The sequence below is a fragment of the Nematostella vectensis genome, chromosome 10, assembly GCF_932526225.1.
Source record: "Nematostella vectensis chromosome 10, jaNemVect1.1, whole genome shotgun sequence".
Lineage (NCBI taxonomy): Eukaryota > Metazoa > Cnidaria > Anthozoa > Actiniaria > Edwardsiidae > Nematostella > Nematostella vectensis.
In genome coordinates, this window is record NC_064043.1 from 9,446,235 (window position 1) to 9,461,503 (window position 15,269).

General features: G+C 37.1%; 1 protein-coding gene and 1 long non-coding RNA gene across 2 annotated transcripts; one reads left to right on the forward strand and one right to left on the reverse strand.

Annotated features, from left to right (window-relative positions):
- Positions 1–2: 2 nt before the first annotated feature.
- LOC116618904 lies at positions 3–3,588 on the reverse strand. The gene is made up of 2 exons (XR_004296410.2): positions 3,479–3,588; positions 3–169 (listed from the first exon to the last, which is right to left on the reverse strand). It is a non-coding gene; the product is annotated as an uncharacterized LOC116618904 (long non-coding RNA).
- Positions 3,589–3,612: 24 nt separating this feature from the next.
- Positions 3,613–15,269, forward strand: LOC5513570 (cubilin). The gene is made up of 9 exons (XM_032383087.2): positions 3,613–3,772; positions 3,953–4,019; positions 6,170–6,202; positions 6,780–7,184; positions 8,069–8,089; positions 8,533–8,748; positions 10,916–11,095; positions 12,549–12,848; positions 13,267–15,269. The coding sequence occupies exons 2-9, from the start codon at positions 3,983–3,985 to the stop codon at positions 13,491–13,493; spliced, it is 1,419 nt and encodes a 472-aa protein (XP_032238978.1). The 5' UTR covers positions 3,613–3,772; positions 3,953–3,982; the 3' UTR covers positions 13,494–15,269.

The following is a 15,269-nucleotide window of genomic DNA, read 5'->3' on the forward strand; positions in this document are numbered from 1 at the left end:
TACAACCTGTACTCTTATTGCATATTGCATATGAAAAAAAGGCAAAGGCGACAAAAACTTTAATGAAATCGTCGCTTGCTAGACCACCACACCGCTATATCTTATGTTATTTGTACACCTTTGTTGTCTTGTGTCTTGAAGCAATGATCTAAACTTGAATCCGTCACGGCTAAAAGTAGGGAAAATAAAAAGTATTCTGCTATTAGTTTTGTCTCAGCCCAACCCTGCAACAATGTTTCTTTAAGACCTTGCAACTTCTCATCACACTCCGTCTCCATCTATCCTTTTGGTGCTAACACAGTCACATGAACTTCTTTCGACAATTGAAAAACTTCGATAATTCATATCACGTTCCTCCGCATCGTCATAGGGGAGGGACATCTTGAAAGAACGAAACGGCGTGTATCGCCCTATCGCGACTGGAGCCAACACTAAAGACCATCCTGGATTTTTCGTACTTTAATATGAAATAAAATACATCAGTGCGGAACATTAACATTTTTGGTTATATTTGAGAAACAATCTGATTAACCAATCAGAGACGAGTATTACTATGCCTAGTCTTACGCGGACACGCCTCAACTCAGAGTAGGAAAACGAAATGGCGGTTCCGTCGAATCGGGAAAATCATGTTGAACGCCGCTTTTTAACTCTCTATGCTAGCAGTGATTCCTTCTTATCTGTTTAACAGGGATTTCACTGACTCAGTGCGTCAGATATATCCTTTTTGTGTTGTTTCTCATCGGCAACAGACCTCATTTGCAGGGTTATTTTTACGACTTCACCGAATCGTACTGTAATGAACGCGGAAGGGTAAGCCACTGCTAGCACGGTATAACATTGATCACCAATTATCTAGTTGTACGTTTCATCAAGTCATACAAATGCACAAAATTTCCCTGGATTTATCTTGCTTTCACACTCGGAATGAAGACACTCCAAGAAAAAATTTTAGCTGGGATATTGAAACTAAAATGAATCTTATACAGAATGGCAGCGAGTCTCATTAAAAAAATTAAGCTAAATGGTATACAGAATGGCCGCGAGTCACTGTTTATTGTATGCAATTAAAAGACACTACATGAAAGTATTGTTTAAATGTTTATATTTGATCCTGGAATAGATAGATTTGCTATGATCAGTAAATCTCAGGGATGGCAGTCATTATACATTGCTGCATTAGTTTGCTATTACTCGCAAAAAAAGTCCTTACCACAAATGCTCACATTTTGGCTTTTTATAAATGGATTCTAGAGGGGGCACTTGTTTGAGGGACTATGTAATGTGCTTGAGGGTTGTATGTATACCTCGGTGTCAGAACCATTCCAAAAGGACTTCATTGTATTCAGCTCTGTTTTCATCATGATTCTTTTTATCAAACAAAGGAAGTTTTGTGACACAAATCGTGCTTAATACACAGGTTCTAAAACCAAGTTAGAGCCATTGAGGATGTATTTCATTATGTGTGCAGACAAATGGAAAAAAGGCATAGAGTGTAAACTAGGGTGAGGAAAAGGCAGGGTAAGGGCAAAGGGGTGGTGACTAAGGGTATGTCTAATGGGGGGTGCTGACACAGGTTGTGAAGATGAAGTAAACTTGTACCAGGTTTGATTTAAGCCTTGGAGATAATAGGAGAATGGGAGTGTAGTCATACCCTGGCTCCAAGCTTTACTAGAGCAGATATCATATGGAAAATATATATTCATATTTGGTGATACTTTAGGCCCAATTTTTTTCTCATCAGTCTATTATATGTGCAAAGAGTTTTTTTTTATAAAAAGGGAATTAAATTAATTTTATTTGATAGGCAAGTCTGAGTATTGAAGCTCCCTTCTGAAACTATAGTGATGGTAAGAATTTATATGTTTGGGGTATAGAATTAGGTTTGGGTATTTGTTTGGGAGGTAAGTTTCTATGCTTGCTATATTTTATGTATAGAACTCAGGTTTAGGTATTTTTTGGGGGGTGGGGCTGATTTGACAAATGCTTATTTTAGCACATTGTGCCCTTCTTTTTACCCCTCGTACCAGGTTTGATTACTAGGCCTTGGAGATTCTAGGAGTATGATCGTGCAGTCATAGATATCATACTTTATGGAAAATAAATATTTATATTTGGTGATACTTCAGGCACATTTTTTTTCTCAGTGCCTATTGCACAGAGTTTGATTGTTGTCTTTTTTTATAAAAATGGAATAAAATTTATTTGATTTAATAAGCAAATCTGAGAGTTGAAGCTCCCTTTTTTGGGAAGATTTTGTATGCTTGGGCTATAGAATTTAGGTTTGGGTATTTGTTTGGGAGGTAAGTTTCTATGCTTGGTATATTTTATGTATAGAACTCAGGTTTGAGTATTTTTGAGGATGAGTAGGGGGGGCTAATATATCAAAAAGTTCTTATTGCAAATGCTTATTTTAACATATTATGCGTACGCTAAATGAAAAATATATTTATATTCAGATATCAAACAATTTACATAAAACAACACGGCACAATAATGCTATAGCAACTACGTTGGAGTGCTAGTTTATCATAAACCAGCAAATCAGTAATAACAGAAGCTGCATAACAATGAATATCCCCGTGTGTCTGTTTGGTGAGCGCATAAGATGTGGCGTGACAACGCGCGTTACGTCCAATAGTGGTTTGAAGGGAATCATCGCTCACGGATATACCTATTCGTATAGAATAGGTATGAATTCTTTTTTTTTATAAAGATAAATGTTATTTATAAAATTCAAATGAATCTCGAATTTGGTTTTTTTTTTTTTTTATGCCTCGGTAGAGAATAGGATTCCAGCAGGGACGACACACTTGTGAACGATTTACGATCGCCGACTGCAACTTCTCCCCGCGTGAATAACTTTATAAGATAGCTTTACCGTAAAAAAGGCATTTTCTAGGCTTGCTATCTTCGCAATTTTGAAAGCTAGGAACTCAAATCTTGTAAATGGCGTGATCATCGCGCTACTATAAATACAGTGATCGTTAGCATTGATGTTGCGTTAGCGTGTCGCGTTTTACACCTCAACTTAAACGATATTGTAATGTATGTAGCTTTAGGATTATGAAGAACATAATTGAAAAATCCATTGTTAATTTCCTGGTTCTACAATTGAATTATTGATTAACGGTATACTGTTAGTTGTTAGCAGTATACGGCTCGATAAAAAATTAAGTGATAAAATAAGAAAGTACATTAATGTAAGCGCATTCTCCTACAAGTTTATGTTTATTGCTGTTTTGGTCACTTTTTGCGATGCGACGTCTCGCTAACAAAACAAATCAATATTACCAAAAAAGGTAATGTACGGCACTGATGTCGTTATGTCGATATGTCGCTAGTGTGCACTAGGCATAAACATAGCAAAGCGAGTGATCTCCGAGCGTCTAATAAATCAACCTTTTTTGGTACACCACAGTTAGACGAGAGCCCGAAGAGAATTCAGATTTCGTTACTTTAAGAGTAATATGACTACCTTTCTTTCTTAAGAAGATTATTTTCCCACGAAGTCCATTTCGAGCGTATTCTCATGAGGGAAACATTGGGTGACCGAACGTGACCGAACGCGCACTCGGGTAACCAGGTCTGCGTGTTGCCGCATGTAGGGACTGGGTACGAGTGCATCCCGTGAATGCAAATATAGAAAGCTACTCCCTGCCTTCTGCATCATAAGAAGAGGCGTGTATTCGACGCATTACAGCTGCCTTATTATTGAAAAATCTCCTGTTTTGATGTGACTTGTATCAGAGAACCTCAAAGAATAGTTAAGGTAAGTTGTATTATTGTGTACATCGCAACATTCGTATCACAAGCTCGTAAATCGAATGCTTTGGCAAATAACAAAGTCTGGTTATAACTTAGGGCTTCATAACTTGTTGACGTCGATCTTGAAACAGGTTTGTTTGAATAGTCTTTACCAATTGAATATTTGCTGCTTTAATGTTCTCAGATCATTTTCAAGGGGGCTATATCGGTCAACATGGATCTCAAGCCAATGTTCCTTCCCATTTTACTGAGTGAGTAAACACCAAGTATATTACTTATAAAACCAGAATGCCTATGAAAGTATATTTTTGCAATTCTTAAGTAATGATTTATTTATAACTTTTTATAAATTACTGGGGTCCACCGACAGCAAAAATGCCTTCGTAAATATTCAATAGTTGTTAGCTGTTGTGCTTTTAATGCCGATTTCGATTAATGATTTTATGTTTACTTGTAGAATCAGATTTGTTCTGTCTTACTTATTAAGTTATATAACCTTTAAAAACTTATAAATCATTCCCAAGCAGTAAGTCATCCCCTTTATTATTGAATTCATGCAAAAGTTGAATGATAATGGATTTTTTTTTTAAAAAAAGGTCCTGATTTTACATTTTACACATCCAAGTTTACTATCCAGAATTCTTTTTACAACTTGGCATAAACAATATTGAAGTTAAGGGCTTTCAAAAAATGTAATAAGAAATGGGGTTACCGACCTCGTTTTAACAACAGAGGGGTGTAGAGTTGATGTGTTTTTACTGATCGCGCAAGGAAAAATCCCAAATCTTAGTTTTCAAAAAGAGCGCCTAAAGTCTTTAGAAATTTAAAGCCGCATTGTCACCAGTTTACTTCTGGAGGTCCGACGGAAACCTCAACCGTTAAAAGACAAAAGAATCTATTATAATCCGAGATATATAACAGGCCATCCATTCCAAATTATCAATCACAACCTCAACGAAACTTCCAATAGACACACTGCTTTCAATATGTTGAAATATTTTTCGCGTTTTCTGTTAAAAATCATCGGAGATTTGTTACGCAATCGACCGGAAGTACACTTGTGACAATGCAGCTTTAAGTTCTGTTTGCCGAAATGCCAAAATCAGATCTCCTAAACAATAACCCGTAGTAGCTAACGTTCAAAACAAATCGCATTTTATGAGGTCGCACTAAAAGACATTGTTTTTGCCACTATTAATACGGTAAAAAGTGCCATTTTGAAGTATTTTTACATCTTTTAAGAGAAAAGAAATGAACTTCTACCATCAAATTTTTTTTTCCTTCTGTCAGTATATCATTTTTCTGTATATATTTAACTATTTGAGCAAATAAAACGTGGGGGTTACCAACTTCGTTTTTCTGTCAAAGCGATATAAATTAAAAAAAACGTGAGACTTTTTATTTGTTTTCGTATACAACTGTAACGCGCACACACACTTTATCCCTGAAAATTCAAACAAACAGCGCAAGCTACTATGCACAGAAGGGGTGCGCAGGGCATTTCAAGGGAATTACCTTAATCAATAAAATTGTTATGATCTTAGAAATTTGCATCTCAACAAATTTCAATGTGGTATGTCAGGAGTTTTTCCTGTGCCATGTATCAATCAACAATGAGCTAGACTGAAAAATCCAACATGCATTATTGTTATTCTTTTGTCCATTCACCTGATATACCTAACAAATTAATAATGAGCATGAGTAGATGTTCTTGAAAACCCTGCACTTTCCAGCCAAGCTTTAAGCCTACCCATGTAATTATTTGTAAAAACAGTGAAGTTAATAAGTTTAAATAATTCTGCATTTTAAATTATTTTCTCAAACCTTTTTATTCTGTGAAGCCCACAAGGTCTCATGACCACTATGACACTTTGTCCATCAGGCTTCCTGGTTGGCCTTTAGGACTAGACTTCAATCCAATGCCCTCAGAATGCAAGAATAGCCCCAAAAAGGCCCATTCTTTGAGCACATAATACATAAATACCCATACCCACCTATTTTGATTATTGTTTAAGTGAAAAATCCTGTGTTGGGCTCATCATACATCTGGCTTTCTTTAAAGTCCAGATTAAACAACAATGATGGCCAATACGGGGAGGGAGGGGGAGGGGGGAAGTGGGCATGGGAAGATAAGGGGCCACAGGAAGCCTGAACAACAAATAATAATAATAATAATATAGCACTTTCTTAATTGACAAATTTTGTACACTGATTGGCTAATTCAAAATCACATTGCATAGAAAAAGAGCTTTTGTTAGCTGGCTCCATGCTCAACGTTTGGGTTCCCTGTGTGCAAATATGTCAATATCAGCTAATACAGACATAACACACATGAGAATTGTCAAACAAAATCCCACAATTCTTTACTCTGAATCTCTAACACTTTTTTGTATTATTATAGGTGTGGCCCTGGGTCCATCTCTCACAGAATCAGGTAAGAGTACCAGCGATAAAACACCACAGTGCCTGTAGGTGCATGTACTGAGGGAAGTCAGCTTTATCAGCGTCTTTTGTCTATTTAATGCCCTGTCAGTTCACTAAGTCTTGTGGGAGTCTTGATATTAGAGGGTGTTAGAATACAGTCCATAAACTTCTTCTTAACTAGAGAAAATGCCTCTCTAAAAATAAGTGGTTATGCTGATTTGTCAAGCATTATCCCTCCATCAGTGTTTCTTGTTTGTTTGTTTTTGACAAAGGCTGCCCAGGCAAGTTTTTCTACACTTTGCCAGTTGTCCTTCTAATCTCACCAACAAAGTTTTCAAGTTTAGAACCTGACAAAGATTACCTTACCTTTCACATCTATAGGCCCTATAGGAAGTTTAATTTAAGAACTGTAGCATGTGCAAGCCATAATCTAGATGTTCACGGGTTGAACATGTTTAGAAGCGAGTAAGACCAAATACAAACAATAATATTGAAGTGGTAAAGAATACAAAAAGAGTGCCAAAATCACCTACAATAAGAAAACCCTTTATAACCCTGTCATGGCATTAATGTAGAATTGTTTCCAGCTTGCTCTGCTAGACTTGATGATAAAGTTCTGGGATACATTTTCTCGCCGACAAACAAAAATACACCCTTGATGAGTACTTCAGCTTTGGACACATCGCATGGAGATTACCCTGACAACTCTGACTGCACCTACACCATCAGAACTCCACCTGGCACTATCGTGAAGTTATCCTGGATAACATTTGATGTCAAAGGTTACATGCCAACATGCTGGCCAAAGGATTATGTGGAAATCTTTGTCGGCTGTGATAAAAAGACTATTGGGAAATACTGTGACTCAAACAGTGGCTCGCCCTTCGATATGTACTCTGCAGATAACTGCATGGAAATCAAATTTTACTCTGATGGATCAGATCATGGGACTGGATTTATGGCAAAGTTTGAAGCTTTTAATGCCAAGCAAGGTAAGAAAACAGGATTATTGTCAACCAAGTTTTATTTGATTGACAACCTTTGATAGCTCTGGTACAGTACTTTTAAGAACACCTGTCAACATTCTGTCTGCATTTTGTTTTGCCATTTGGACTCATCAATATGAAGGGCCATGGTAGGGGAGCCCATGGTAGGGGAGCCCATGGTAGGGCCATGGTAGGGGAGCCCATGGTAGGGGAGCCCATGGTAGGGCCATGGTAGGGGAGCCCATAGTAGGGGAGCCCAAAATATTTTCTTAATGTTTCTCTATTGCGCCCCCTCCAGTAATTTAAGGCCTCCTGCGACTATAATTTATAGCTCTGGTACAGTACTTTTAAGAACACCTGTCAACATTCTGTCTGCATTTTGTTTTGCCATTTGGACTCATCAATTTGAAGGGCCATGGTAGGGGAGCCCATGGTAGGGGAGCCCATGGTAGGGCCATGGTAGGGGAGCCCATGGTAGGGGAGCCCAAAATATTTTCTTAATGTTTCTCTATTGCGCCCCCTCCAGTAATTTAAGGCCTCCTGCGACTATAATTTTTTAATTCCAATACTGTATCGCTATAAAAGTTTATTAATGACTGTATTTTTGTGAACTTTGCATATGAAATAATACATACATAAGGACATTCAAACACCTTCCCCCCAAAAAGGAAATGTAGCAATTATCCTTATACATAAGTGTACGATTCTACTAAACACATACACATACCTCTTTCACGTTTTTTCCTGCTTGTGAGTAAGTTGGCTGTAGTTTAGCTGGTTATCCTTACAACTTATTTTCAATGAGTACTGATCTTTAAATTGTGTATGTATACAAAACTCTAAATCTAATAAAGTAAAGCTAACTGGTTGTATTTTATTCTTTATTTTAGCACTTCTCAGTTCAAGCACAAGTAAGTAATAGTTGCTTCTACACATTTCTGCCTGGTGCAGGTTTGTTATGAACATGAATACATGAATAAATAAAGAGGAAAAGAAATATTCAGTAGCATATGGCACTACAATCCTTCTCACAATATACATACAGTTCAATTACTTTGTTTAAAGAAAGTTACATTATAACCCTAAAGCCTTACTCTAAAAATTAATATTGTATTTTGGCAAAAGTGGTATTATGTTTATATTAATAGGCCTAAAATATTTCCCGTGTTTTTTTAGGAAATTTGTTTTGATTTTTAGATTTTTTAAAACAAAAACAAAGACGTGCAATAACACTGAAATACTAAAAAGTACTGAAATAAGTATGTAAGTCAATCTTTTTGTAAAATATTAATAATTTATTCTTCACCAATTTATCAGGTAGGTTATCTTGTTATTATATTTTGACATGTTGCAGCTAGGTGTTCTTTGAGCAAGTATGGCTCGTCAGGCCTATCAACTTTAAAAGGCACAATAGCAACCACTAACTGGCCTTTACCTTATCCCGTCACGGGAGATAGCTGCTACTGGCGTTTTGGATCAAGCGCATCCTCCAAGGGCTACAAGATTGCTATCATGGATTTCGATACACAATACGACTTTGGTTGTGATGATACAAAGGTTAAGATTAAAGGTATGTAGGTAAAAATAATATGCAGCATAATTTTTCCTTGATTATAAATTACATTTTTGGATCAAGCGCACCCTCAAGAACATACAAGATTGCTATTCCAGATTTTGATATACTATAAATATGACATAAGGTGTGATGATTAAAAGATTACGACGTTAAAAGGAAAGCTAGAAATAACAAGCGCCATAACCTTTCCCTGGGTGTTACCTTATTTAGATCTACATAATGGTACCCCAAGCTCACATTGTGTGGTCACTATACAGTATGTTATGACTCGTAGCTTGTAGTAAACATATGTAATTAAAAAAGGTATTTGGTATTTGGTGAGTATTTTGCGATCAATCAATCAATCTCTTTTTTTTGCACTATTTGAAAGACATTTTGTTACATAATGTAGTTAGCAGATTAGGAAAATAAAATTTTGTAATGAGATTAATGTGGGTGGTGGCCAAAGGAGCGGGGAGATTTAGAGTTAGTCACTACCACAGTTTTTAGTACCATGAGGTTTCGGGAAGATTCGTTTTACAGTTATACTGTACTTTTTCTAATTTTTAATTTTTGTTTTGTTTGTTTTTGTATATTGATCTATCTATCTATCTCTATATGGTTGTTAAACTATAAAATCACTAGCTAAGCTGACCCAGACAAAATAATAATAATAATGATAGTAGAAAAAATAAATTTATATATTTATATTCTTTTTATCTCCTTTGTTATCTCATTTGTTCATTATTGTTGTTTTTCTTTTGTTTTTGTTTCTTTTTTTATTCTTCTATTTCTTTCTTCTCCTTTTTTAATCTTTTTTTTCCCTTTTTTTGCGCTCTTCTTCTTCTCCTTTTTTTTTTTTTTTTTGCTTTTTTTTTCTGTTAGTCTTATACTTGGATCAACTCACCACAAGCTACCCTGTCTGTCCAGGTAAAATTGCTTTTTAGGAAGGACTTATGGGGAAGTTTCTTTATTGTCAATGGTATTTCTTCCAACATTTTTGAGGATATGGCAGCAAATCTCGGCGGCCCAACATTAGTTCTGGAAGCTGGTCTGCATAAGTTGCCCTCTGATGCAAATCTTGTGTTATGACCTTGTATTTCCAATGAAGGTAAAACTAATTTTGATAAGGCTTGTGGGGTATTGTGCAATGGGTCTTTTAATTTGTGTACCAGTGAGGAAACTTTGATTATAAATATATTTATCAATATTGTGAATATCTAGTAGTTTGTAAAGTTGAAAGGAATTTTCGTTTCTTGTGACAAATAACATTGCTTTGAGGCATTTATTTTGTTTTCTTTTACTAGTTGAGAGACAAGTTTGGCACGCCTTTCCCCAGCTCATGATTCCATATGAAATTAAGTGGTAGATTAGGTTGTAGTATTTCGTTTACGTAGATTGAAGCTTTACTCCCTGGCTGATGTTGGCGAGCGGAAGAAAGATCCTTAGCCCTCTTTGCTGTTAGGTTCTTCTGTCGGTAGAATATTTTATATCTTCTTTCTCTTCGAACGAACTTCGATATTATTGGGGTCTGACCATTCTTGGCCTCATTCAGTGAGCCACCGACATATCTGTTTTTGAGGTCTCTAGACCAGCAGAGCTGTTTCAACTACTAGCTGTAACGGGTCATCGTCCAGGAGTAAAGGAATGCCTTGTAGGGTATCCTACCTGTATTGTTCTAGCTCATCAAGGCGGGCACAAATTCCAACAATGTCAAACTTCTCTTGGTTGACTCCTTTGCTGAGCTCATCTATTTTATTATTAAAATGTGTATTCCTATTCCTTATGTTTTTGAGGTTGTCTAGAATGGATTCATACTTCTTGGAGAGAGAAATTCATAGGACTCTTTGAGATTGTTTAGCTTCTTCGACATTGGGGACATTGGGGATAAATCAGATTTGATTGGCTCGATTGCCACCCAAAACTTCCTTTCTCACGTCCTTTACAAGCTCTGTCTTTCACAATTTTTTATCTCTTCAAGTGTAGGTGACGTTATCAAACATGTTTGAATTTCCCGAAATATCTACCCCCTCAACAGCGTATCTCTCAAAATGATTCAAAAATGACACAAAAAAATATTATTGAGGTTTTAAAGATTTCATTTTATAGATCACACACTGTGAGCATTGGGGTACCATATACTATACACTTACATCCCGTGATGTTGTGATTTTATTTTTAGGTGATAATTCCTACACAAATTATGATAAGGCTGATTATACCATCAAAGACAGCATGTGCGGATCAAAGTCACCAACATCCTTTACAACCACTCAAAAATATGTATACATCAGGTTCAAATCTGATTATTCAAATATTGGAAAGCGTGGCTTTGTTATTGGATATGTCCAGTATGAGCAAAGTAAGTGTTAGCTACATGGTGTAGTATGTAGGTGTTCTATGGCTAACCCTTGTCTTATGACTTTAACCCTTATACAATAGAACCCCGCTAACTCGAACTCTGAAGGGAACTCAAGTATATTAAGGCCTGGGTAGTTTGTTCTTAGCAGCAAATATAATTTTTTGCCTTAAACATTGTTAACATCGCCTTAAATTCATTCTTTTTGGCAAGATGATTAAAGTCGACGGCCTTAACATTTTCGTAATGTTTTCTTGCTGATGATGACGTCACATAATAGATCACGTGACAAAATATTTTTTTGACTTTCCGCCGGTGGGGAAAACAGGTTGGACAAAGGTGTTTACTAAATAAGTTTTGACTTTATGTGTGTCATATGATAGCGTTTTAGCATCCGGAATTTTCTCTGCCGTTAACAAGATATTAAATATTTTGTTAAGTCACGTGACCTGCTGCGAATTAAAATGTTGATTTGTGACCGAAAGGCTAAACTTTTGATGCCGGTTAAGACATCAGTGTGCAGACGTGTTTCAAAGGAACATAAAAACATGCGATGTTTTCTTTTTCATAGCGTATCCACCAGCGGAGAATTTTTTGAAATATTGATCTGTAAAAGTCACGTGATCGGCTGGATGACGTCATAACTCAAAATAAAATATTACCATTCAGCTTACATTACCGAGTTTGATGTTTTGACCAAAAATGGTTCATTTAAGGCAATGTTAACTCACTTTAAGGCAACTTTCAAAAGTTCAACTGTTTTAGCTTAGGATCCAAGCCTTAATATACTTGAGAAGCAAAAATCAGTTCGAGTTAGTGGGGAATTCGAGTTAGCAAAGTAAAAATGACTCAAAATTAGATTCAAGGAAAATCAAACTTTGTTCGAGTTAGCGGGGAATTCGGGTTACCCAAGTTCTAATTAGGGGGGTTCTTTTGTATATAAAGTATTTGAACATTCTTAGAACAGCTCTATGCTCAGCTTACATGAGACCCAATAAGATATATTGTGTAAATATCACATTCCTTTTAATGTTCTAGAATTTTTTAGGGAGCCTGCATTAAGGTGTAAAATTTGATTGATAAGGATTAGTGTTTGGTACACTGATCAGCACTCAAAGAGTTAAATGCCAATAACATTATTCTAGGGGCAGTTTTTATTTATAGCCAGATTGGTTGTTGCACGACCTCCCAGAATCGAAAATTCCTTTCTTCGTTTGGGAATAGTGCATAGTCAATCAAACCAAACAATCAAAAACAGACAAACTGCCCCCAAAGCTTGTGTCTGACTACCCGCTATTCCCAAACGAGACACAGATTTTGGACTCCCCAACATTGCGCAACAACAAATTTGGCTGTAAAAGTTGTCAATACTATACTTCAATCTATGAAGAATCAATCTGTGAGTTTCTTATACCTGTTACTGATTCCAATTCTATAAAATTATCAAACCCTATAGGTATTCATGACACTGCTACTCAGATAACTGGTGTGGTGGTTGGAGTGATCATTGCTATTATTGTCGTTGGATGTCTGGTCTTCTTCTGTGTTATCCGTCGTCGTAGACTTGCCCGTGGCAGACCTCCCCCTGTAGCAGTTCAGCAAGGACAGCCGCTTGTTGTCCCACCACCCGGGTCATACCCCACCCAGCCTCAGACTGGATATCCTGCCCAGGGTGGCTACCCTATGCAGCCGCAAGGACAGATGCCACCTCCCCCCTCTTATGGTCAAGCCACTGCTGGTCAGTACCCACAGCCAGGTATGTAACTTTCATGGTGTTGTCAGCAATATTTCTCAGTGCTAACACCCAAACCTGAAATCGCTAACCAGTAAAAGTCAATTGATTGATATTGAAAATCTACTTCAAATGTTTGAGAACAAAGGGAAGTTTCAATTCTGTACACTACTGTGTAGCCTGATCAACAGGCGCTAGTTGGGTGAAAGATGGAAAAGTCTGATAGAATAGCTTTTCCGGGAGCTTTTCTTAGGTGGCTTTCAAGAGCCTGTTTCCCTGGCGATGTTCAGTGCTTTATTTTGACTGTACACACATGATAATTGCCATTAGCAAGCGAATCTGCTAACAGAACATATGTACAATTTTAATTGTTAAACAAATAATATGCATGAACTTTCACATAATAGCTTAGAAAAACCATTGTTTTTTTTTCCTAACACAGGTGGATACTATCCCCCACCAGGAGAGCAACCTTACCCACCTCCAGGGGTTCAGCCCTACCCCCCGCCTGGTGGCCATCCTTACCCCCCACCCCAAGGGGGTCCTGCACCATACCCTGGGGGGTCACCGTACCCACCTCCTGGCGGGAATGCCCCGCCCTATTCTGCTCCAGACCAGCAAGCTGTGCCCTACCCCACCAAGGACCAGCCGCCCTACCCCACCCAGTGAGGGCTGCAGTATTCCAGGCTTGGTGACAGAAAATTGAGATACTGTACTGTAAGCTGCACACAGAAGTATTTTAAGGTCTCTGTTCTGGAGCTTTCTATATGAACTTTCACATAATAGCTAAGAAGGTCTCTGTTCTAGAGCTTTCTAGAACACCTTAAGATTAGACGTGAACTTTCACATAATAGCTAAGAAGGTCTCTGTTCTATAGCTTTCTTGAACACCTTGAGATTAGACACTTTCTCCCCACTAATGCTTATATTTTGACCGTTCACACTTTGCTTACAAGCAACTGCAAGCCTAGTGAATCTTAGCTTTTGTGTTTTTGTCTAATGTAATGAATCTTAGCTTTTGTGTTTTTGTCTAATGTAATAAATCTTAGCTTTCGTGTACCAGAAATGAAAAAAAATATTGTTTTTCTATTTCTTTTATTATAGTATTTATTCACTGTATCATTTTTGACTTTATTGTATCATTGAAAATTAGGCACTGCTTAGTTAGAATTTCTTATAATGAATTTAGAAAGAAATATTAGCGATTACAGCGTATTTACCAATTTTTTTCAAGGCAAGTAATTAAGGCCATTCGTGGCCGAAATTTACCCTTGAGTAGTTCAAAACAGTGTCCGTCTGAACATTGTATCATTGTAACAGAACAAAATGTGTTCCTCCATCGTGGCATTCTGGTTGTGTTGTGATGTATTTGATATGCCAAAGGTTTGTGCTTATACCGTAAACCAATGTACGCATTTTATTTTGATAATGTTGGCACTTTTGTTTGTACCATAAAATAACGAACTTTGGATTTCGAAGTTATCTGTCGTAAATGTTCTCTTAGGGCACGTTTTTTTCCTATCATTTTGGAATGGAATTGTTGGTAGAGAATGTTCAGAATGGCATTCGAGTCGCTCAGCTACAGGTAGCAGAATGGGTGGAATGGCCTTCATTCCATTCCGGAATGGGAACGCCGGATAAACGAACGCGCGTTTTTTCTATTCTAATCATTCTCATTCCGGAATCACGAGTAAAAAACGCGCCCTTAGTTAGATGGGCCTAGTGCACCCCCAAAAGTTGGGGAAGTGGAAGGGACTGAACTCTCCCAAGCACTTCCAAAAACTTGTAAGATTTCAGTATGGGTGGGGGGTGGGGTGGGGGGGCACCATCCCCCAACACTTCCCTCTTTATCTTAAAGAATGTCAATCAACCAATTCTTTGTTATTATTTATAATTGAAAATACAACGGTTTATTCGCAAGAATAAAGGATGAAGTCTGATATGTAATTGACGATATTTGAATGAAAAAAAATATCTTTTTTACTTGCTTGATTTAGCCGATGGAAATGGATTCTTTGAGTCACTCAGCATTGACCGAGAGTGTAAAATGGTGGCGTGATTGGCCTTTAACATCACCGAACTCAATAAAGTATGTTCAGGATTGTTAGTAGCAACGTACTATGGACTTTATGCTTTATCAGCAAGATATTATTGAATTACCAGAGAGCAATGAAAGATATTAAGGATAGGAAGAATAGGAGTTTGTAAATAAATGAGAATTGAGAATATAATATAACCGCACATCGTTCTGTTAGTATACACCTAGTAAAAAGCATTTATACTCTTAAAACCATGTGATGTAATTCGCCGTGCTTCATGGATATCCAATAGACATACAATGGTACCCCTACGGGAGAAGTTTATGTTTTGTCCATGATGCAACGGGCTACAAAATGCAAGTATCTGTAACAAAAACGTTGATCTTGATAAAGAAATGGAGATCTCA